The sequence below is a fragment of the Pseudophryne corroboree genome, chromosome 5 (genome assembly GCF_028390025.1).
Source record: "Pseudophryne corroboree isolate aPseCor3 chromosome 5, aPseCor3.hap2, whole genome shotgun sequence".
NCBI lineage: Eukaryota > Metazoa > Chordata > Amphibia > Anura > Myobatrachidae > Pseudophryne > Pseudophryne corroboree.
In genome coordinates this window covers 576,449,120-576,471,936 of record NC_086448.1, presented here as the reverse complement: position 1 = coordinate 576,471,936, position 22,817 = coordinate 576,449,120, and the positions used below count along the sequence as shown (strand labels likewise).

Genomic DNA, 22,817 nt, shown 5'->3' with positions numbered 1-22,817 from the left:
AGGGAGTCAGCCCCAGTGGGGGCACGTCTTCGAATTTTCAGCCACATCTGGGTTCACTCACAGGTGGATCCCTGGGCAATAGAAATTGTTTCTCAGGGTTACAAGCTGGAATTCAAAGAGGTGCCTCCTCGCCGGTTTTTCACATCGGTTCTACCATCTTCTCCCCAGGAAAGGGAGATAGTGTTAAATGCAATTCACAAATTGTATCTTCAACAGGTGGTGGTCAAGGTTCCCCTGCTCCAACAAGGAAGGGGATATTACTCGACCCTGTTTGTAGTCCCAAAACCGGACGGTTCGGTCAGACTCATATTAAATTTAAAATCCCTGGACCTATACTTGAAAAGGTTCAAGTTCAAGATGGAATCGCTAAGAGTGGTCATCGACAGCCTGGAAGGGGGAGATTTTATGGTATCGCTGGACATAAAGGATGCATACCTTCATGTCCCCATTTATCCACCTCATCAGGCGTACCTACCAGTCAGACAACGTCACCGCAGTAGCTCATGTAAACCGCCAAGGCGGAACAAGGAGCAGAGTGGCGATGGCGAAACCACCAGAATTCTTCGCTGGGCGGAGAATCATGTAAGCGTACTGTCAGCAGTGTTCATTCCGGGAGTGGACAACTGGGAAGCAGACTTCCTCAGCAGACACGACTTGCATCCAGCAGAGTGGGGACTTCATCAGGAAGTCTTCGCACAGATTACAAGTCGGTGGGGACTGCCCCAGATAGACATGATGGCGTCCCACCTCAACAAAAAGCTACAGAGGTATTACGCCAGGTCAAGAGACCCTCAGGCAGTAGCTGTAGACGCCCTAGTGACACCGTGGGTGTTCCGGTCGGTTATGTATTTCCTCCTCTTCCTCTCATACCCAAGGTGTTGAGAATAGTAAGAAAAAGAGCAGTGAGAACAATCCTCATTGTTCCAGATTGGCCGCGAAGGACCTGGTATCCGGATCTGCAGGAAATGCTCACAGAAGATCCATGGCCTCTTCCTCTAAGACAGGACCTGTTGCAACAGGGGCCCTGTCTGTTCCAAGACTTACCGCGGCTGCGTTTGACGGCATGGCAGTTGAACGCCGTATCCTATCGGAAAAGAGTATTCCGGATGAGGTCATTCCTACGCTGATAAAGGCTAGGAAGGACGTGACATCTAAACATTATCACTGTATATGGCGAAAATATGTTTTCTGGTGTGAGGCCAGGAATGCTCCTACGGAAGAATTCCATCTGGGCCGCTTACTTCACTTCCTACAAACTGGAGTGAATTTGGGCCTAAAATTAGGCTCTATTAAGGTTCAGATTTCGGCCTTATCCACTTTCTTTCAAAAGGAATTGGCCTCTCTCCCTGAAGTACAAACTTTTGTGAAGGGAGTACTGCATATTCAGCATCCTTTTGTACCTCCTGTGGCGCCTTGGGACCTTAACGTGGTGTTAAGTTTCCTTAAGTCACACTGGTTTGAACCACTTATAACGGTGGAGTTGAAATATCTCACTTGGAAGGTGGTCATGTTATTAGCCTTGGCTTCGACTAGGCGAGTGTCGGAATTAGCGGCTTTATCACATAAAAGCCCCTATCTGGTTTTCCATATGGATAGAGCGGAATTGCGGACCCGTCCTCAATTCCTGCCAAAAGTAGTCTCATCTTTTTTATGTGAAGCAACCTATTGTGGTGCCTGTGGCTATGCGTGAATTGGAGTCCCTTGATGTGGTCAGGGCTTTGAAAATGTACGTGGCCAGAATGGCTAGAGTCAGAAAAACAGAAGCACTGTTTGTACTGTATGCAGCCAATAAGATTGGCGCCCCTGCTTCAAAGCAAATTATTGCTCGCTGGATCTGTAACATGATTCAGCAGGCACATTCTACGGCGGGATTGCCGTTACCTAAATCGGTCAAGGCCCATTCCACTAGGAAGGTGGGCTCTTCTTGGGCGGCTGCCCGAGGGGTCTCGGCACTACAGCTGTGCCGAGCTGCTACTTGGTCGGGTTCAAACACCTTTGCAAAGTTCTATAAGTTTGATACCCTGGCTGAGGAGGACCTCCTGTTTGCTCAATCGGTGCTGCAGAGTCATCCGCACTCTCCCGCCCGTTTGGGAGCTTTGGTATAATCCCCATGGTCCTTACGGAGTCCCCAGCATCCTCTAGGAAGTAAGAGAAAATAAGATTTTACACCTACCGGTAAATCTTTTTCTCGTAGTCCGTAGAGGATGCTGGGCACCCGTCCCAAGTGCGGACTACTTCTGCAAGACTTGTATATAGTTATTGCTTACATAAGGGTTATGTTCTAGTTTTCATCGGTCTTGGACTGATGCTCTGTTGTTTTCATACTGTTAACTGGGTAGTATATCACAAGCTATACGGTGTGATTGATGTGGCTGGTATGAATCTTGCCCTTGGATTAACAAAAATCCTTTCCTCGTACTGTCCGTCTCCTCTGGGCACAGTTTCTCTAACTGAGGTCTGGAGGAGGGGCATAGAGGGAGGAGCCAGTGCACACCCAGATCTAAAGTCTTTCTTAAAGTGCCCATGTCTCCTGCGGAGCCCGTCTATCCCCATGGTCCTTACGGAGTACCCAGCATCCTCTACGGACTACGAGAAAAAGATTTACCGGTAGGTTTAAAATCTTATTATTTAACCCGCTGCAAGGGACTACGTCTATCTCCGTGTATTTGATTCTGTCTCTAAAGGACTACCCAGCCGCGCTATCTGGTTAGCACCCAGGCAGCGCGGTGAATGCCGTTACGTGGAGTACAGACAGTGGAGGTCTCGGGTTATCCCGGCAAGCTAACCATTACGGGTGTCGGCGAGAGGCAGCACGAGACGGTTGCCTGATATTACTATCCCCAGCAAACAGCTCCTTACACCAGCGGCACAGGGAGGATAATTACCGCTCAGCTGGATGGGACACTCGCTATATACCCACGCTACCTGACTGGTCGGTATGTAAGCGGTTTAACTGCATGGTGACCTTTTCTTCAATACTCTAAATTCCAGTATTGTGTCACAGACACTTTACATACTAATTAACTGGCTCTTTTGGATGAATTTTGGTGAATTAATATGCATCTCATTTAAATACAGGCTGGCCAGCCCATGTGGACATTCCATAATTAATGAATCAGTGCACTGAATTGAGATTGCTATTTGGGAAATACATTCTGAATTATTATACTAACACCAGTTCAGATTAGTTACATCTCTGAGAGACTGTGATAGTTCTGTTGGTTTTATAATATGTATTAGTGACAATTGTTCTATCATTATAATTGTGTGGTCACTCCCAAAGATTATATTTTATTTTATTTTTCTTATTCCTATCCAATATTGGATTATTAATAAAATAATTTATGTTTAATTGTGATCCTGTTGCGCACAGATTTGTTTTTTTCTACTTAAAACGCAGGAGTGGCTGGAGAAACGGGGGAGTGGCTGGCCGAACACAGGGCATGTTTGTGATGTCAAACCAGGAACTAAACAGACTGAGGTGATCGCAGTCTAGGAGTAGGTCTGGAGCTACTCAGAAACTGCAGGAAATTATTTAGTAGCAGTTCTGCTAATCTTTCGTTCGCTATTCTGCTAAGCTAAGATACACTCCCAGAGGGCGGCAGCCTAGCGTTTGCAATGCTGCTAAAAGCAGCTAGCGAGCGAACAACTCGTAATGACTACCTTTATTCTTTACTAGCTGTATACCCGTGCTTCACTACGGATGAGGATAGTAAATTAGAATTATAGTTGTTTATTGATGTTGGTTGGAGATCTAGTATATAGGCATATCTTGCTTCCCTGACCCACTCTGGGTAGTGGTTGGACCCCTTTTTGTTCCCCCAAGGAACCCTGCTCTTCCCACTATACAACTCTCAGTCTGTGGCTTCTTGCTGCCTCCATTCCCCTCTTCACTTCATGTCAGTGCCCCTGTGAAATGATCAATTTATTTACAGTTTCTTATAAAGCGCAGGACATTATGCATCTCCTGATATACTCTATGCTGCTGGGGAACCCTTCTGCTTCCACTATGTAACTCTGTGTGTGGGTTTGTGCTACCTCCATTCCCTTCCTGACATCATGTCACTGCCCTTGTCACATGCAGCCCTGTCCTGCCTGACATATCATGCATGTCCTAATATACTCTGTGCTGCTGGGGATCCTGGTCCTCTCACTATATGACTCTAAGCGCGTGGTTTCTGCTACCTCCATTCCCCTCCTCACATCATGTCACTGCCACTGTCACATGAAGCCCTGTCGTCACTGGCATATCATGCATGACCTGATATCGTCTGTGCTACTGGCCCACCCCATCTTTGTTCCCAGATTGAAAGTCATATGTGTATCAAGTTTGTTGTAAATTGCACCAGGCATTCCAGAGTTATTCTGTCTGCTGAAATACTCTGTGCTGCTGCCTCACCCCTAGGGGTGTATTACCCACACAGTGTTTGTTCCCCAATTGTAATTGCATACATACATACATACATACATACATACATACATTTTTGGCATTCTCCGTGGATGGGCAGTGACATTTGTAAAACCAGTTCTTAGCACCTGGGACCTAAGGAGAAGCTAACTGCCAAGTTTCAAGATTGTAGGCATTGTGGTTTAAGAGATTTCGTGATGAGTTGATGAGTCAATCAGTGAGTCAATCAGTGAGTCAATCTCCTTTTTTATATATATATATATATATATATATATATATATATATATATATATTGGAGCTATCTGGATAGTATCAGATAGAAATGTTGTCTGTTGCGATGTAGGAGAACCAAATGCAAAGCTGTAAATGTAAATATTTGAAGGTGCCCTAGGGGATACAGTCAAAATGCCGTCAGTCTGTATCCCAGCGTTCAGGAGACTGACGCCGGAATCTTGTCAGCCGGCATTTTGCCGATGGCTGGCATCCCGACACCCGCTGCTAATGCATACTTGGTTGGTGGGTCCATACCACCAACCGAGGGGGAATGGAACATGTGGCGAGCGAAGCATTGCACCTGCCCGCAGCGTGGCAAGTGCAGGAAGCCCGCAATGGGACTCTCTACCTCGCTGCCGGTATTCCGGCAGACAGGATGCTGCTGTCGGGATACTGTCAGCTGGCATCTCGTCAGCCGGTATATCATACCGGACCCAGCCCTATAACAGGAAATTATCCCCACATGTACAACTCATCGGCACAGACCCTGTTCTTAAAAAAAAAAAACATATTTTCATTTAGGGCTTTTAACCTAAAAATATGATTTAATTATATCTAGACCAGCAGAATATATATATACTAAGTTAATTATATTCCAGTCATTTTAATAGGCAATGAGCTAAGTTAGGATATTGTCTGAGACCTGCTTATATATTGCTTTCTGGATCTGGTCACACTCTTCCTCCTCTTCAATTACATTATACCTCCCAATGATGTCATACATAGCCCTTCCTACTGGATCATTCTCCCATGATGCTGGAAGACTGAAAGGGACTGTGTAGGCAAGAATGGGAACAATGACATCTGTGTTATTTGTTATCTCTGCATGTATTAACAACATAGAAATTAAAACAAAAATATTTTTATATTCATCACACATTTGTTTTTGTAATATTTAAATTACACTAATCCACAGTTACAAATAAAAACCCGTAGGATTAGAATTCCGTTAAATGAATAATTAATTTTTTTTCCATCAATCCCCTGCTTCAGCTAACTCACAAAAGACTGTTGTGTATTTTAATGCAGAATCTGCTGCCCAGCTTTTACCATCCGTAGCTGCTGGCAGTCACCACATCCACAGGCATGTACTTGTTTTATCATTCTGAAGCTTAAACTATCTGCTAATTGGTCCAATCCTGTCATGTAGGTTAGTAGCTAAAATAGTAATACTATTAATCCCTCATATACAAGCTGCGTGGCCCAATAAATGCAAAGTGTAACACATCACTAAAGTTTACTTTACAAAATTTGCATTCCTGATTGATCGGAATACAAGATCCCTTTTATTTCTATTAGATTGTGTCTGTGGTGAAGCTGTTAGAAGGAAATATTGAAGTAAACTGGTACAAAATACTTCTGCCTACGCAGTGCTGTATACATCAGGATCTGCAAACGTGGCTGTGGAATTTGTATGTCCACTATGACAGGAGGTCCGTAGGATTCCTCTGTTGTATACAATACTTCTTTTTTCACTGTTATAGTGATAATTAGGCCAGGGTGAGTGTAAAAGGGAGACCTGAGGTGTACTGGTTGTACAAGTAAAAATATTGATACACTTGTGTTAATGGCGTAGTGCATACTGGGTCTTACGTTTATTAACTCTATGGGCCAGATTCAATTAGTCGTGCTAATTCCCATATGAGTAAAAATACGCCTGGAAGTATTCATTTAAAGGCCCTTTTTCTTTACGCGGTAAATCCGCCACTTACTTGCATTTACCAATAGATTCTAGGATAAGTGCCTGGAACTATGGGGTAATGTGTTAGTGGCACTGGCGATAAGGGCAGAAAACCTTACTTCCCGTGGAGCTATAGTGATAACCAGTTCTCAGGTTTTTCATTTTAAGGGGTGTATCCAATTAGTCCCACAGCCATTAATGCAGGTGAAAACTGACGGATATCGTGATTTATGACTCATTATCGCAGTATCCAATTAGACGCCATTTTTTTTGGCTAAAATTGGTGCCTGATCTTGTGTTATCGTGGCTGCGGCTGGCCACTTATTGTGGATTATGTTTTAAGTGCCTGAGGCACCCAAAGCATAATCTCTGATAAGAGCCGGCACTGTCCCATCAGTGCTATCTCAGTATTTTTATCCTCCAGCATCATTTTCAGTTGCAGGCCCTACCATTTGGAATGGCCACAGCTCCCAGAGTGTTCACCAAAATCATGGTGGTGATGGCATCTTCTATCCATCAGCAGGGGATAAGGATTTTTCCATACCTCGATGATTTATTAATCCTTGCACAATCTCAGGAATTGCTTCAGTGTCTTCTGCGACAGATAATAGCTTGTTTGCAGAGACACGGTTGGCTCAAAAATTGGGCAAAGTCGTCACTGGTTCCGTCACAACGGATCACTCACTTGGGGACTGTGTTGGATTCGAGTCTTCAGAGAGTAATTTTACCTCTAAACAAAATATCTAAAATTCAGTCAAGGATTCAGGAGCTGCTACACAGTCAAAGGGTATCCATTCACACAGCAATCCATGTGATGGGGTTGATGGTGTTGACATTCTACATGGTGGAGTATGCTCAGTTCCACTGGAGGCCTCTGCAATGCCTCATCCTTTCCAAATGGAATGGTTTTCATCAGACAATAAAAACGCTGACTGCGGTCCTTCCTCTGGAAGTAAGGAGGTTGTTAGCCTGGTGGCTACAGACATCCCATTTGGACAAAGGGAGACCCTTTTGGATATCAGATTGGGAGATTCTGACAACGGATGCCAGCCTTCAGGGCTGGGGAGCAGTTGTCAGGAAGGAGTTGCTTCCAGGGTCAGTGGACCAAGGAAAAAAGTTTGGGCCATATATATGGCACTTACTCAGGCAAAGGACATCCTCCAGGGGAAACCAGACCTAATCTGCTCAGACAATGCAACAACAGTAGTGTACTGCAACCATCAGGGAGGAACTCGCAGCCAAAACGCAATGAAGGAGGTAAGTCACACGTTAAAGTGGGCAGAACTTCATCATCCAGCCTTGTCCGTAGTGTTCATTCCGGGATTCCTAAACTGGGAAGCGGATTTTCTCAATCAACACGCCATTCATGCAAACGAATGGGCTTTACACCCCAAGGTCTTCCAAATTCTGGTAGACAAGTGGGGGTTACTGGCGATAGATCTCATGGCATCCCGTCATAATGGTCAAGATCAAAGGATCCCAAAGTGATCTTTGTGGATGCCCTGTCAGTGATATGGGACTTTCGTCTGGCCTATGTGTTTCCACCAATCGCCCTGTTACCCAGGCTGATGCGAAAGGCAAAACAAGGAAGGGGCGCCGTGATCCTAATAGCTCCGGCTTGGCCCAGAAGACATTGGTACACAGATCAGCAGAGGGTGTTGATGGATGCTCCGTTCCTACTCCCTCAACGTCCAGATCTACTGTCTCGGGGTCCTTGCTATCACAGGCATCTGGATTGACTGTGTTTGACGGCGTGGCTCTTGATACTTCCATCCTGAAAGCAAGAGGATTCTCACAACAGGTAATTCAAACAATGCTCAGAGCAAAGAAACCTTCCTGAACTCGCATTTATCACCAGCCTATATTCAGTGGTGCAGTGACCGGAAATTTCATTCTAAGCCTTTCAGAGTTTCCAGAGTCCTAGCATACCTTCAGTCAGGAATGGACAAAGGTCTAAGGGTGGCATCGTTGAGAGTGCAAGTGTCAACATTGATTGTATGGTTCCAAAAGATAATTGCTAACCTACAGGATGTGTGCACTGTTTTCCAGGGAATGCTGCACATTCAACCTCCTTTTGTTCCTCCTACAGTACCATGGGACTTAAGTTTAGTCCTCAAGGCCCTTCAGGTTGACACATTTGAACCACTAAAACGAGTGGATTTTAAATTATTGACAGCTAAAGTTCTCTTTCTACAGGCTATTGCTTCAGCTAGAAGAGTTTTAGATTTAGGGGCATTGTTACGTTGCCCTCCTTTTTTGATATTTAATCCAGATAGAGCGGTTCTTAGAACCAAATCTGGGTATCTTCCTAAGGTGGTGTCTGAATTCCACTTTAACAAAGAAATTGTAGTCCTGGCCTTCCAAGGGCCGGACCTTTCTGCGGGAGATGCATCTTTGGACTTAGTCTGTGCTTTAAGGATCTACATTTATAGTACCAGTGCCATCAGAAAAACAGACACTCTCTTCATTCTCTACTGATTTCACAAGAGAGGATGACTAAGAGACACTGGCGAGGTGACTTTTAATGACGACTTCAGAAGCATATTCTCAAGCTGATCTTCCTATTCCGTTTAATGTCTCTGCTTACTCTACTCATAAGGTAGGTCCTTCATAGGCAGCACAACGTGGTGCTTCAGCTGAACAGATATGAAAGGCAGCCACATGGTCTTCCATTAACACATTTATTAGACATTATGCCTTTGATACCTTTGTCTCTCAGGGCGCTGAATTTGGGTGGAGAATTCTGTCCAATCAGGAGCGTCCCCGCCTCTAAATTGCTTTGGGACTTCCCAATGTTATCCTGTGGATAACCTGTGGAACCTGCAGGAGAAATAATAGTTATGGTAGACTTAACGTTGATAACTCTATTTCTCCTAAGTCCACAGGATCCACAGGGATCCCACCCTGACGCACCTAATTCGGGGATACTTTCACTTACCAACCTCTTCCTTCTTGTACGGAATTGTGTGCATGTGTGTTCTTCTCGCCTGATTAGGTCTCTCTATGATGCTCCTGCCTTGAGCTTTGGACAACAACTGAATTGCCTGAGCCAGGAGGCGGGGATATAGGAATGGACTTTTTGCATTCTGGGAGGCCGAAAGCTTTGATTGTTTGGTGCCAATCCGCTGTCGCTACCTCATATCCCAATGTTATCCTGTGGATCCTGTGGACTTAAGAGAAATAGAGTTAACAACAGTAAGTTTACCATAACGATTATTTGTACAATGTCACAAATCTTATAATGTAGTGATGTCTCAATGTTACAAAACCTGCCTTCATTAGATCTGTGTTATATAGACATGCAACACAATGAGACCTTTTACTGTGCTTCTACGTGTTGGGTGTTAGTTCCGTACTGGTATGAACATTAGAAACTATATAAATAAAAATATAAATTCCTTAAAAAGCTTAAGCAACTTAGACAAGTTTGGGCAAATTAGAGCCAATTCACTTAAAAAAAGAAAAAAAAAAACTTGTGTAGAATATGGGGTAAGATGTAATGTACAGTCATTTTTTCTTAAATCACATATGTTCTGCGATTTTTACATGGGGTTTAAAGATGCAGTTTTTTCCAATGCAAAACCAGGCTTTCTTTATATAGCTACTTTAAATCCTGTGTAAAAAATTATTGAAAAGTCTGTTGTTTTGGCAAATCGCTATTCATTCTGTTGTCCCCTAAATTTTTAAAATATTTTCTATTGATGACAAGTGATCCACACCTTGTCTAGCTCATTAAAAGGTAGTTATAGCTCATAGCTCACACTCTCCTCACTGTAAGAGCTTGATATATCCATCACAACATAATCTAAATAGATTCTTCCTTTTAGAGCTAAGCTCAATTGCTAGCGATAACCGCGATGTGCCATTGCCCCCAATTTGCTCTGATTTCATCTCAGAATCACATTTTAGTGTGTGTGTTTGTCTATGCTGTACCTAAGGTAGTCCCAAAATCATGTATTCTAAATCACACCCATATGGGTTTACGAACAACCATGTACCTTTTTGGGGCAAAGAGCAGGTTGAATTGGGGGTGATTTGGTGCATCAATGTTGGTGTTCTAATGCCGTTGCAAGAGCACATGGCGGCATGACTGGCAATTTGCCTGTAATTGAATTAACTTCTTAGTGCATTGAGATTTCTCATTTGCAGGACAATATTAAAGGATAATACTTTTTGCAGATGAATGTGTTTTTTTTACTTTATAGATATTAATTTGTTCGGAGTGTGGCGATGAGTTCACACTACAAAGCCACCTGTCATTACACATGGAGGAACATCGTCAAGAGATGGCTGGTAGCAAGACATACAGTTGCAAATCATGCAAGAAAACCTTTGATGCTGCATCACAGCTAAAAGATCATATGAAGACACATTTCAAAATAAGGTGATAGCACAATTTTGATTTGCTTTTGGGTTTGAATTATTATTATTATTTGGTTTGTTTCCGTCACATGCAAATTAGAATCTACAAACAAACAAAAAATCTTCAGTGTCAGAAACTAATAAGTAAACTGTAAAATCTGAAAATAGATCAATGTGCTGATCCATCCTCAAATCTTAACAATTAACCAGATTCAAGAGTGTTCAATTACAGATCGCTGAAAACTGGTGAAGTGAATGTGAAATTGAACATATGCTTTTTTTTCTGAATTTAGTGAAGTCACAGTAGAAATGTGATTACATATTTGTCATGCACAACATGGAGCATATTCTAACTTGTCGGCTATTACTTCTTGTCAACAGGATTAGTAGCCATTCATCTGTAAGCACTTTTACAATAAACCAAATTTGGTCTTGCACACAAATAATCCTCCTTTTGCATACTCCACATACTGTAGTAGTATCTTCGAGTTATAGAGCTTCTGGGATTGTTACCCGTAAACAAAGGGCTAGAGTAAGTCCTGGACTTTCACATAGAAAATCTTATAGATAGAATACACCTGTTTGGCTTGTTCTTGTGTTCAATTTCTGATTCAGATCCTGATCCGCAGTTTTAATTTTTTCAGTTTAAGTGCCAATTCTCCAAATATGCAGAAATCTGCAACATCCACAAATATAATGCTCCTATATTATTGCAGTTTCATCTGAGGACACATATGAATGTAGGCTATGCGGGTGACTTGAGTGGCTGCAAATGTGGCAATCCGCTACAGTTGATTTAAGAAACGGAAACATTAATGGTATCAATAGAACCAAGGCCATCCTAATGTCACACAGGGATACGTACAATTTACCGGTGGATGGGATGCCGGCTGTCATGATCCCGGCAGTGGGCCGAGCCCTAGAAAGTCCCTTTCGGGCACACTGCACTCACCACAGGTTATCTTCTCCCTCTATGGGTGTCATGGACACCCACAGAGGGAGAATAGCCTGTGTCACCGGTATTCAGGCGGTGGCATTTCACTGCATATCGGGATTCTGGCGTCGGTATTGTGACCGCCGGGATCCCAACTGGCGGTATTGTAACCGATTCCCGTCACAGAGATCTTTATAGCTTTAGAAGGTTCAAAACACTGTACAAAACACTTGTACAGTACAAAACTTGTACAAAACACTTGGATTGTCTTCACATATTTTTTTTATTTAGATATGTGTAATTTTATGTTTCCTGTTTGCTCTTACTCTCATTTCTTGTTCTGTCCTCTCTGAAAACACTAGGGAATAGCTGCAACAGTTGGTTTTGCGATGGTGACATGCTGTCAGTGTCTCTTGTTGGCACCCTTGTAAAATTTCATAACAGTCCACAGAGTTATCCAACATAGGCTACACAGGAAGACCATACAATGGGCAGGAAGAGGGACACTAAACTAGGGAACGATGCATTCAGTGCACTAGGGTAACCAAACAAAATATTTATCTGAGGATATCTCTTATAAACAATCCCTTTTTGGCTTGGTCATCATCTTTAGGCATGGGAGGAACCTACCCAGGATGGGATACTATGGGGTAAATGTAGTAGGGTGTGAGTTGCGGGACTTAACCTAATTTTGCCTTGTAAATGACTGCCGCTTTAAAAATGCAGGAATATTAGCCCAAAGTCCTGTACCTCCAGCAACTCGCAACCTAATACATTTACTCCCATAAATCAATCAACAAATTACAACAACACATTTGTTCACATTGTACTTTTATACTGCTTCCCTGTTTTATAAATAAGTTGGCCCACCCCTTCCTTTATTTCTGAGTATATACATCCTGACCCTATCTCTTAAAGGCCAGTTATTTGGCATGGGTAATTTTTCTGCTGTATAACAGAATTTTAGTGACCATTCTTCATTCTCTCTGTATATGAGCGGATTATACATTTCATGCTTCATTCCCATATGTGTGAAATTATTAGTTTCTCCTGCAGGGTCCACCAATTATCCACAGGATAAACATTGGGATATAAAGTGGCATCAGCGGATTGGCACCAACGATCAAAAGCGTTCAGCCTCCCAGAATGCAACGGTCCAGTCCCCTATATCCCCGACTCCTGGCTCAGGCAATTCAGTGTTTCTGTTGGTGCGGCAGCAGCCGAACCACAATCTTTGGGCTGCTGATTTTGGCAGCCATAAGCTTGTTGTTTAATTTATTTTTATAGTCCTAACCTTTTTTTGAGCAAGTTTTCTAAAAAGCGTCTTACACACACCTTTGAAAGAGTCGCTCCAACAACTCTCCGCCGGGTCGAGACTACGCTTACCCACATGTACAGTGCTGTTTCGGCGGGCGTCTGTGTAGGATGTACTAGCAAGTCCAGCTGACGTTACCAGGTTGTGGCCAGAGCATGGGGAGAAGGTAAGGCGTCAATACCCCTTAGCGGGGGAGACGCTTTCGGGAAGGAGACTTACTGAACAGTCGATGATGCAGCTGCCACCTCGGATGCACCAGCGCTAGGCCCCAGGGATCACAGGCTCCAGGGATTAGTGTGAGGCCGCGATCCCTGGGGTTGATGTCAGCAGTGGGGAGTAAGACGCTCCCCTGGTCACCCCTCCCCCCAGTTCATGACCAGTTTCCTCCGAGTTTCCCGCCATGAACTGAGTTCCCGCTTCCGTCTGAGACACTGTGGGGTATATGCAATTCACGGCGAATCGCGGCAATTTTTTGCCGTTTTTTAATTCGACTCAATTCGACAGGTGAATTCCGGCAGGTGGCTGCCGGAATTCACCATATTCAATGAAAATCGGATTCGACAGAACCGCGGGCGAAAAACGGCCGATTTGGCGGATTTTGACGCGATTTTAAAAAACGGGAAAAAACTGGAAAAACCCGGAAAAAAAATGGCGTGGGGTCCCCCCTCCAAAGCATAACCAGCCTCGGGCTCTTCGAGCTGGTCCTGGTTCTAAAAATGCGGGGAAAAATTGGGCAGGGATCCCCCGTATTTTTAAAACCAGCACCGGGCTCTGCGCCTGGTGCTGGTGCCAAAAATACGGGGGACAAAAAGAGTAGGGGTCCCCCGTATTTTTAACACCAGCATCGGGCTCCACTAGCTGGACAGATAATGCCACAGCCGGGGGTCACTTTTATGCCGTGCCCTGCGGCCGTGGCATTAAATATCCAACTAGTCACCCCTGGCCGGGGTACCCTGGGGGAGTTGGGGACCCCTTCAATCAAGGGGTCCCCCCCCCAGCCACCCAAGGGCCAGGGGTGAAGCCCGAGGCTGTCCCCCCCCATCCAATGGGCTGCGGATGGGGGGGCTGATAGCCTTTTGTGATCATGAAAAGATATTGTTTTTTCCAGCAGTACTACAAGTCCCAGCAAGCCTCCCCCGCAAGCTGGTACTTGGAGAACCACAAGTACCAGCATGCGGGAGAAAAACGGGCCCGCTGGTACCTGTAGTACTACTGGAAAAAAAATACCCAAATAAAAACAGGACACACACACCGTGACAAGTACAACTTTATTACACACTACCGACACACACATACTTACCTATGTTGACACGCCGACTGCCACGGTCTCCGACGATCCGAGGGTACCTGTGAAAAAATTATACTCACCTTCCAGCGTCCAGAGGTACATCCACGTCCAGATATAAATCCACGTACTTGTTAAAAAAACAAACCGAACACCCGCTCCATACCGGATTAAAAGGGGTCCCATGCTTTCACATCAGACCCCTTTCTCCCGAATGCCGGGACATCACGTGACTCCTGTCACTGAAGTCCCTTCAGCCAATCAGGAAGCGCTACTTCCGTGGCGCTCACCTGATTGGCTGTGCGCTGTCTGAGCTGTGACAGCGCATCGCAAAGCCGCTCCATTAGTTTCAATGGTGGGAACTTAGCGGCTAGCGGTGGGGTTACCCGCGGTCAGCCGCTGACCAGCGGGTGACCTCACCGCTAGCCGCTAAGTTCCCACCATTGAATAAAATGGACAGGGCTGTGCGATGCGCTGTCTGAGTTCAGACAGCGCACAGCCAATCAGGTGAGCGCAACGAAGTTGCGCTTCCTGATTGGCTTTAGAGACCTTTGTGTGACAGCTGTCACTGACAGGTCTCATTCGTGGAAAGGGGTCTCATGTGTCAGCATGGGACCCCTTTCAGTCCGGTGGTCGGGTATTTGCGATTTGTTATTTTGCCAAGTACGTGGATTTATCTCTGGACCATGGCTGAGGTGAGTATATTGAACTTTTCTTTTCAGGTATCCGTGGATTCTACTTGGAGAAGAGGACCGATGTCGGCGTGTGAACATAGGTAAGTATGTGTGTGTCGGCAGTGTGTAATAAAGTTTTACTGTCACGGTGTGTGTGTCCTGTTTTTATTTGGGTATTTTTTTCCCAGTAGTACTACAGGTACCAGCGGGCCCGTTTTTCTCCCGCATGCTGGTACTTGTGGTTCTCCAAGTACCAGCTTGCGGGGGAGGCTTGCTGGGACTTGTAGTACTGCTGGAAAAAACAATATCTTTTCATGATCACAAAAGGCTATCAGCCCCCCCATCCGCAGCCCATTGGATGGGGGGGGACAGCCTCGGGCTTCACCCCTGGCCCTTGGGTGGCTGGGGGGGGGACCCCTTGATTGAAGGGGTCCCCACTCCCCCAGGGTACCCCGGCCAGGGGTGACTAGTTGGATATTTAATGCCACGGCCGCAGGGCACGGCATAAAAGTGACCCCCGGCTGTGGCATTATCTGTCCAGCTAGTGGAGCCCGATGCTGGTGTTAAAAATACGGGGGACCCCTACTCTTTTTGTCCCCCGTATTTTTGGCACCAGCACCAGGCGCAGAGCCCGGTGCTGGTTTTAAAAATACGGGGGATCCCCTGTCAATTTTCCCCCCGCATTTTTAGAACCAGGACCAGCTCGAAGAGCCTGAGGCTGGTTATGCTTTGGAGGGGGGACCCCACGCCATTTTTTTTTAGGATTTTACCGTTCCAGCAATAAAAATAAAAATAAAAAAAAAAAATATTTTAAAAAATATATAAATAATATTTGTGCCTCCAAAAAAAAAAAAAAAGTACCTAATCCCTTCTAATATAAATAGATATGCTATTCCTAAAAAAAAAACCACCAAAAAAAACATGTTTAAAATTTTTTTTATTGTTTTCACCCTCCAAAGTGTGGCGGATTGAAAATGACGAATTTGCTGTCTAAAAGCACTGCTGTCGAATTTCCAAACTTGAATTGAATATGCTTTGGTCGAATTGCAGCACTTGTATCATTGCAGAAAAGTCGAATTTGCAAAAATTCGAATTTCAAAAAGTCGAATTTTGAAAGTCCGTTTTTTGGTCGGAAAGCACTGAATTGCATAGGCGAATTTTTTTTTTGGGCGAAAATGACCCGACATTCGACAATTTCGGGAATTCGACCGCAATTGCATATACCCCTGTGTGTCTAATGGAACCAGTCGCAGCATAGGCGGCTTTGTGACTGGTGCATCAGTGTCCACTTGGGCATCTGTGTTCACTGTGGGTTCACTGGGCATGTGTGTACACTATTGGTATCTGGATCCACTCAGCTTTCACTAACGTATTGATCGATCATAGAAGCGGGGTGAAGTCTCCCGCTATCCCACTCTATTGAGCCCGGTGATACAGCACTAAGTCTCTACCTACTATTAAGTACGAATAGTTGGATTAGTGCCTGATGCATATGAGTCTGTAAACTATTGCTGCTGTTTTCTTTCGCTGTGCAACTGAATATGTTTAAAGTCCTATATAAGGTAATGCAGTAATATGTTTCTCCTACATACTTGAAATATATCTGTAGTTGATTGATTTATGTGCTCATATTGCTTGTTATACTAATGTATAACTTGTGACTGATTGCTGACTTAACTATTCCTGTCAGTTTCTGTGTATATACCGATCCTCAATGCTGGTGCAAGGCAGGGGGGGATCGGATTGTATGTCACTTTAACAAGTTTTAAAGTGGTTGCAGTCACAAATTGTGTAGTTAACACTGTACAGGTGTGTGATTTGTTTACCATGTCTAAGAGAGGCAAGGGTAAGGAGGATACACTCTCCACAGCAGCACCAACACTCATGTCATGTTTGTTTTGCAAAGCTGGGTTAACCTCTCAGGATCTGGTTCAAAATGGATTATGTGCAAATTGTTTTAGCTTTCACCAAAGCCTCCTGAATAATCCAAGGCAGGCACAGGTTCAAGTTGAACCTCCATGGGCTTCTTTTGCACAGACATTATCCAATATAGCTGAGCGGATAATGCCAGCTCCTATACTAGGGATAGATTACCCTGTTAACCCTTATATGCAACATTCCCCCTGGCCATTATCACATCCAGTACAGGAATCTGCAGCCTTTCAACAAAAACAGGCTGAAAGGCCTGTGGAAAGTAAATTACACAGACATGAAACAACATCTTCACAGTCTACACGTTTCAGATGGAGGCACTTCGGAGGATGAGGACTCCTCGCATTCTGGGTCGGCATACAGAGATGAGGATGAAGGTCCCAGCTCAGTGGCTATACCTGAGCTAATTAGTGCTATGAAAGCCATTCTATCCTTAGAGGAGACAGCAGAGCCTTTGTTAAAATCCAAGGCACCTGTGTTTAAACGTCCCAAAACAGTCTACATTTCCTGGGTCAGAGCAGCTGACGGAGATTATGCAAGAGGCTTGGGAAACACCCAGTAAGAAGTTTAGAATTTCAAAGAAATAGAATTCCCATTATCCTCAGCCAGCTGGGGACTATGTAAAAAGGGAGGTAGCACCCAAAGTAGATGCGCATGTCAGTCGATTGTTGCAAAAATCTAGCTTGCCTCTGCCTTCATCATCAGCCTGGATGGCAAAAGCAGTGGCAGCCTAGGCTGATGCATTGGAGGATGATCTTTCATTGGCATCTAGAGAGTAAAAATCCCATATTGCACATATCAAACAGGCAGCTATTTTTATGGAAGAAGCAGCCTTGGATATGGGTACTATTGCCTCTCAAGCATCAGCCTCAGCAGTAGCAGCTCGCAGAGCTGTTTAGCTACGTATATGGAAAGCTGACACAGAGTCCAAGAAATTTCTATAGTCTTTCCCTTTAACTGGAGATATTCCTTTTGGTAAAGAATTAAACAGTATTTTGGAGTCTGGAGCAAACTCCAAGAAAGTGAAGTTTCCTTCAACACACAAATCCAAGCCTAAGTTTCCAACTTTTCGTCCCTTTCGAACCCAGGGAAAAGCAAAAGGAAAGGGTTATGGAAAACAGTCTCAATTTGACAAGTCTGGTAAGACCTAAAAAGCATTGGGCTACCAGAGGGCCTGCTTCCAAGTCAAGAGATAAGCCATCAGCCTGATAGTGCAGGCCTCCATCTGGGGGATCCCAGGGTGGGAGGCCAACTTCCTCATTTTGCACAGATCTGGTAGCAGTCCACCACAGATGTCTGGGTGCAAGAAGTGGTGTCTCATGGTTATACGTTTGCCTTCAAGAAACACCCTCCACATAGGTTCATTTGTACCAGCCCATCTTCAGGGGAAATGAAGGCCAGGGCCTTGCAAGAGGCAGTTCGTTGCTTCAGTCAGGAGTGATAATTCCAGTTCCTCATGTGCAACGAGTACAATGTTGTTATTCCAACCTGTTTCTAGTCCAGAAGCCTAGATATCCAGGATGCTTACCTGCATGTTCCTATAGCGAAGTCCCATCAGTGCTACCTCAGGTTTGCTATCCTCCAGCAACACTTTCAGTTTCAGACCCTACCATATGTACTATCCACAGAGTGTTCACCAAAATTTGGTGGTAATGGCGGCTTATCTCTATCAACAGGGGATAAGGGTTTTTCCATACCTCAACGACTTATTAATCCTGGCGCAATCTCAGGAACTGCTCCAGTGTCATATGCAACAGACAATATCTTGTTTGCAGAGACACGGTTTGCTCATAAATTGGGCAAAGTCGTCCCTGGTTCCGTCACAACGAATTACACACTTGGGGGCTGTATTGGATTCGGGTCTTCAGAGAGTTATTTTACCTCTGAACAAAATATCCACAATACAGTAGAGAATTCAGGAGCTGCGACGCAGTCAAAGGGTATCCATTCACGCAGCGTGTGATGGGATCTGTGGTGTCGACATTCGACATGGAGTGTGCTCAATTCCACTCATGGCCTCTACAATGTCTGATCCTTTCCAAGTGGAATGGGTTACACCAGACAATAAAAACTCAGACTATGGTCCTTCCTCTGAAAGTAAGAAAGTCATTAGCCTGGTGGCTACAGACATCCCATCTGGACAAAGGGAGACCCTTTTGGTTCTCAGATTCGGAGGTTCTGACAACGGAAGCCAGTCTTCAGGGCTGGGAGCAGTGTCAGAAAGAAGTTGCTTCCAAGGGTAGTGGACCAAGGAAGAAAATTTACTGCCAATAACTATATTGAAACTTCGGGCTATATATGGCGCACAATCAGGCAAAGGACATTCTTCAGGGTTCAAATTCGCCCAGACAATGCAATGACAGTTGCATACCTTAATCATCAGGTAGGAACTCGGAGCCAAAAAGCAATGATGAAGGTAAGCCATACGTGAAGTTGGGCAGAACTTCATCGACCAGCCTTGTCCACAGTGTTCATTCCGGGAGTCCTAAACTGGGAAGTGGATTTTCTCAGTTGACACACCCTTCATGCCAACGAATGGGCTTTACACCCCGAGGTCTTCCAGACTCTGATAGACAAGTGGAGGTTACCGGAGATGGATCTCATGGCTTCCCATCAGAACAACAAAGTTCCCGCATACGGGTCAAGGAGTCAAGGACAAAGGATCCCAAAGCGACCTTTGTGGATGCCCTGTCAGTAAGATGGGACTTTCGTCTGGCCTATGTGTTTTTACCGATCGCTGTTACAAGCACCTGAATCGGCTGTCTTTGACGGCGTGGCTCTTGAGACTTCAATCCTGAAAGCAAGAGGATTCTCACAACAGGTACTTCAAACAATTCTTAGAGCAAGGAAACCATCCTCAGCTCGCATTTATTACTGAATATGGCAGGCCTATATTCAGTGGTGCAGTGACAGGAAATTTGATCCTAGGTTTTTCAAAGTTTCCAGAGTCCTAGCATTCCTTCAGTCAGGAATGGACAAAGGTCTAAGGGTGGCTTCCTTGAGAGTTCAGGTGTCAGCCATTACTGTATGGTTTCAAAAGAAAATTGCTAACTTGCAGGATGTTCGCACTTTTTTTTCAAGGAATGCTTCACATCCAACCTCCTTTTGTTCCTCCTACAGCTCCTTGAGATATAACTTTAGTCCTAAAGGTGCTTCAACCACTGAAGCAAGTGGATCTTACATGGTTGATAGCTAATGTCCTCTTTCTACTGGCTATTGCTTCAGCTAGAAGAGTTTCAGACTTAGGGACATTGTTATGTCCCCCTCCTTTTCTGATATTTCATCCAGATAGAGCATTTCTCAGAACCAAATCTGGGTATCTTCCTAAGGTGGTATCTGAATTCCACCTTAACGAAGAAATTGTAGTCCCAGCTTTCCAAGGGCCGGACCTTTCTGCGGGAGATGCATCGTTTGACGTAGTCCGTGCTTTAAGGATCTACGTGGATCGTACCAGTGCCATCAGAAAGACAGACACCCTCTTTGTTCTCTATGGATTTCACAAGAGATAATGGCCTGCTGACAAGCAGACACTGGCGAGGTGGCTTCGGTAGGATGATTTCAAAAGCATATTCTCAAGCTGATCTCCCTATTCCGTCTAATGTCTCTGATCACCCTACTCGTAAGGTAGGTCCTTCATGGGCAGCACAACGTGGTGCTTCAGCTGAACAGATATGTATGACAGCCACATGGTCTTCCATTAACATATTTATTAGACATTATGCCTTTAATACCTTTGTCTCTCAGGATGCTGCATTCGGGCGAAGGATTCTCCTGTCCAATCAGGAGCGTCCCCACCACTAAAATTGCTTTGGGACATCCCAATGTTTATCCTGTGGATAATCTGTGGACCCTGCAGGAGAAATACGTAGCTATGGTAGACTTTCCGTCGATTAACTCTATTTCTCCTAAGTCCACAATATCCACAGGGATCCCACCCTGACGCACCTGATTTGAGGATCCGTACACCTACTAACCTCTTCCTTCTTGTACGGAATTGTGTGCATGTGTGTTCTTCTCGCCTGATTAGGGCTCTCTATGGGGTATATTCAATAAGAGTCGGGTCTATTCCGACATGCCCTATTCAAAGAGTGGCCAAATCCGACTGTCGGATTTGGCCGTTCCGTGTGTCTTGTCCTGCCGCTGCTGCCAGCAGCCGCCGGGTGCGCTGACAGCAGCGGCGGGGGGGGGGGGGGGGGGGACAGTGTGGCGGCCGGCGGGGGAGAACAGTGTGGGGGAGCTGAGATCGTCGGCTGGAGCTGGCAGCGGGGGTGAGGTCTGCGACGGCAGGGGAGGCACTGCAGGGAAAGAGGTTCCTGGCTTTGGGGACGGCCGTCAAGGTACCTCTCATCCCCGATCCCCGTAGCCCGTCGCACCGCTCCCCGTCTCCTCACCTCAATCCGACTTGTTTTCAAGTCGGATTGAGTTTGTCGGAAAGGGGGCCAAAACCTGTCGGATTTGGCCCCGTTCCGACAGCAGCAGGTGGATCGGCTGGTATTCCGCCGATCCACCTGCTTTCCGACAGCATTCTGACAAGTCGGAAAAAATTTGCCCATATTGAATAGTTCTGAACTCCTTCCGACCTATTCCAGACAGAAACTGCCGTCTTTCCGACAAGACAGCAGTTTCCGACTCTTATTGAATATACCCCTATGATGGTCTTGCCTTGAGCTTTGGGAACCAGGAGGCGGGGATATAGGGGACTGCCTGTTGCATTCTGGGAGACCGAAAGCTTTTGATCGGTGGTGCCAATCCGCTGACGCTACCTCATATCTTAATGTTTATCCTGTGGATACTGTGGACTTAAGAGAAATAGAGTTATCGACGGTAAGTCTACCATAATTACGTATTTTTGTACAGAAATATTTTAATTTTATGTTTTATAAGGTGATTTTAGCTCTGTGATATTTGGATGGCAACTCAAACCCTGGTCTGGGTTTTTTATCTGCTTTGCACAAATTGCACTAAAAATCTTTTTAAGTTGTTCACAGATATTAAGTGTGATTTCAAAGCTGTAGAGAATAATGATGTCATTTGTTGCTCACTTATTGCTTACTTATTAGCATGTTTGTAAATGTGGTTAGCAAATGACTGCTGTTGGCTACTGTGGCCACTTACAGCATTATCAAGATCCTTTGCGTTCTTGAAATGGGTCGGCCAGTGTTACAGGTATACTGTTTAGCAAATAGTGGCAGCTATAGCAGAAATTCAATACACTGTCTGATGCGTCCAACTTGACGTTTCAAATATTGCATCGGTCAGACATGCTGGACAAGCCGGTATTTCTAACTGATTGAAACTTTAAGACTGGTCGCGCACATACAGTGCACAATTATCTGGGTTATCCGCCGATATTGGTGGATCGGCCAGATAATCGTATAGTGCATGCCCAGCATTATTCGGACCGACACAGAGGTTAACTACCTGAGGGATTTGCATTAATAAGACTGTTTGTGTTTCCTTAGGCTACTTGCTAAACAAAGGGGTGGTCTTCAGTATGCCGACTGACGGGATCCCGGTGCACAGTATACCGGCGCCGGAATCCCGACAGCCGGCATACCGACACTTATTCTCCCTCGTGGGGGTCCACGACCCCCCTGGAGGGATAATAAAATAGCGTGGCGCGCCACCGTGCCCGCAAGGGGCTCATTTGCGCTCGCCACACTGTCGGTAAGCCGGCGGTCGGGCTCCTGGTGCCGGTATGCTGGTCGCCGGGAGCCCGAACGCCGGCATACCATACTGAACCCAAACAAAGTCATATCTTTGTAAATCCTTGATCCTGCTAAACCGAACTCCAGCCTTACTCACAGTAACATTGTCTCCTGCTGAGATCACTTCTGTTGCTTTATCAATAATGTATTCATAACCTAGCATTTAAGTACTCAAAATAGAGAACTTTCAGTATTTATGTTACAGCACTGTACAAAAATATGTTGTGTCACTATATTCTCATTAT

At 45.0% G+C, this 22,817-nt stretch overlaps 1 protein-coding gene across 7 annotated transcripts in view; it reads left to right on the top strand.

Moving 5' to 3' along the window:
- Positions 1-22,817, top strand: part of ZNF236 (zinc finger protein 236) — a 531,150-nt gene that overhangs the window by 99,803 nt on the left and 408,530 nt on the right. For all 7 annotated transcript variants that reach the window (XM_063923335.1, XM_063923337.1, XM_063923334.1 and 4 more), the window contains exon 4: positions 10,568-10,746. In XM_063923335.1, the coding sequence (XP_063779405.1) occupies positions 10,568-10,746 (179 nt within the window). The remainder of the gene's footprint in view (positions 1-10,567; positions 10,747-22,817) is intronic.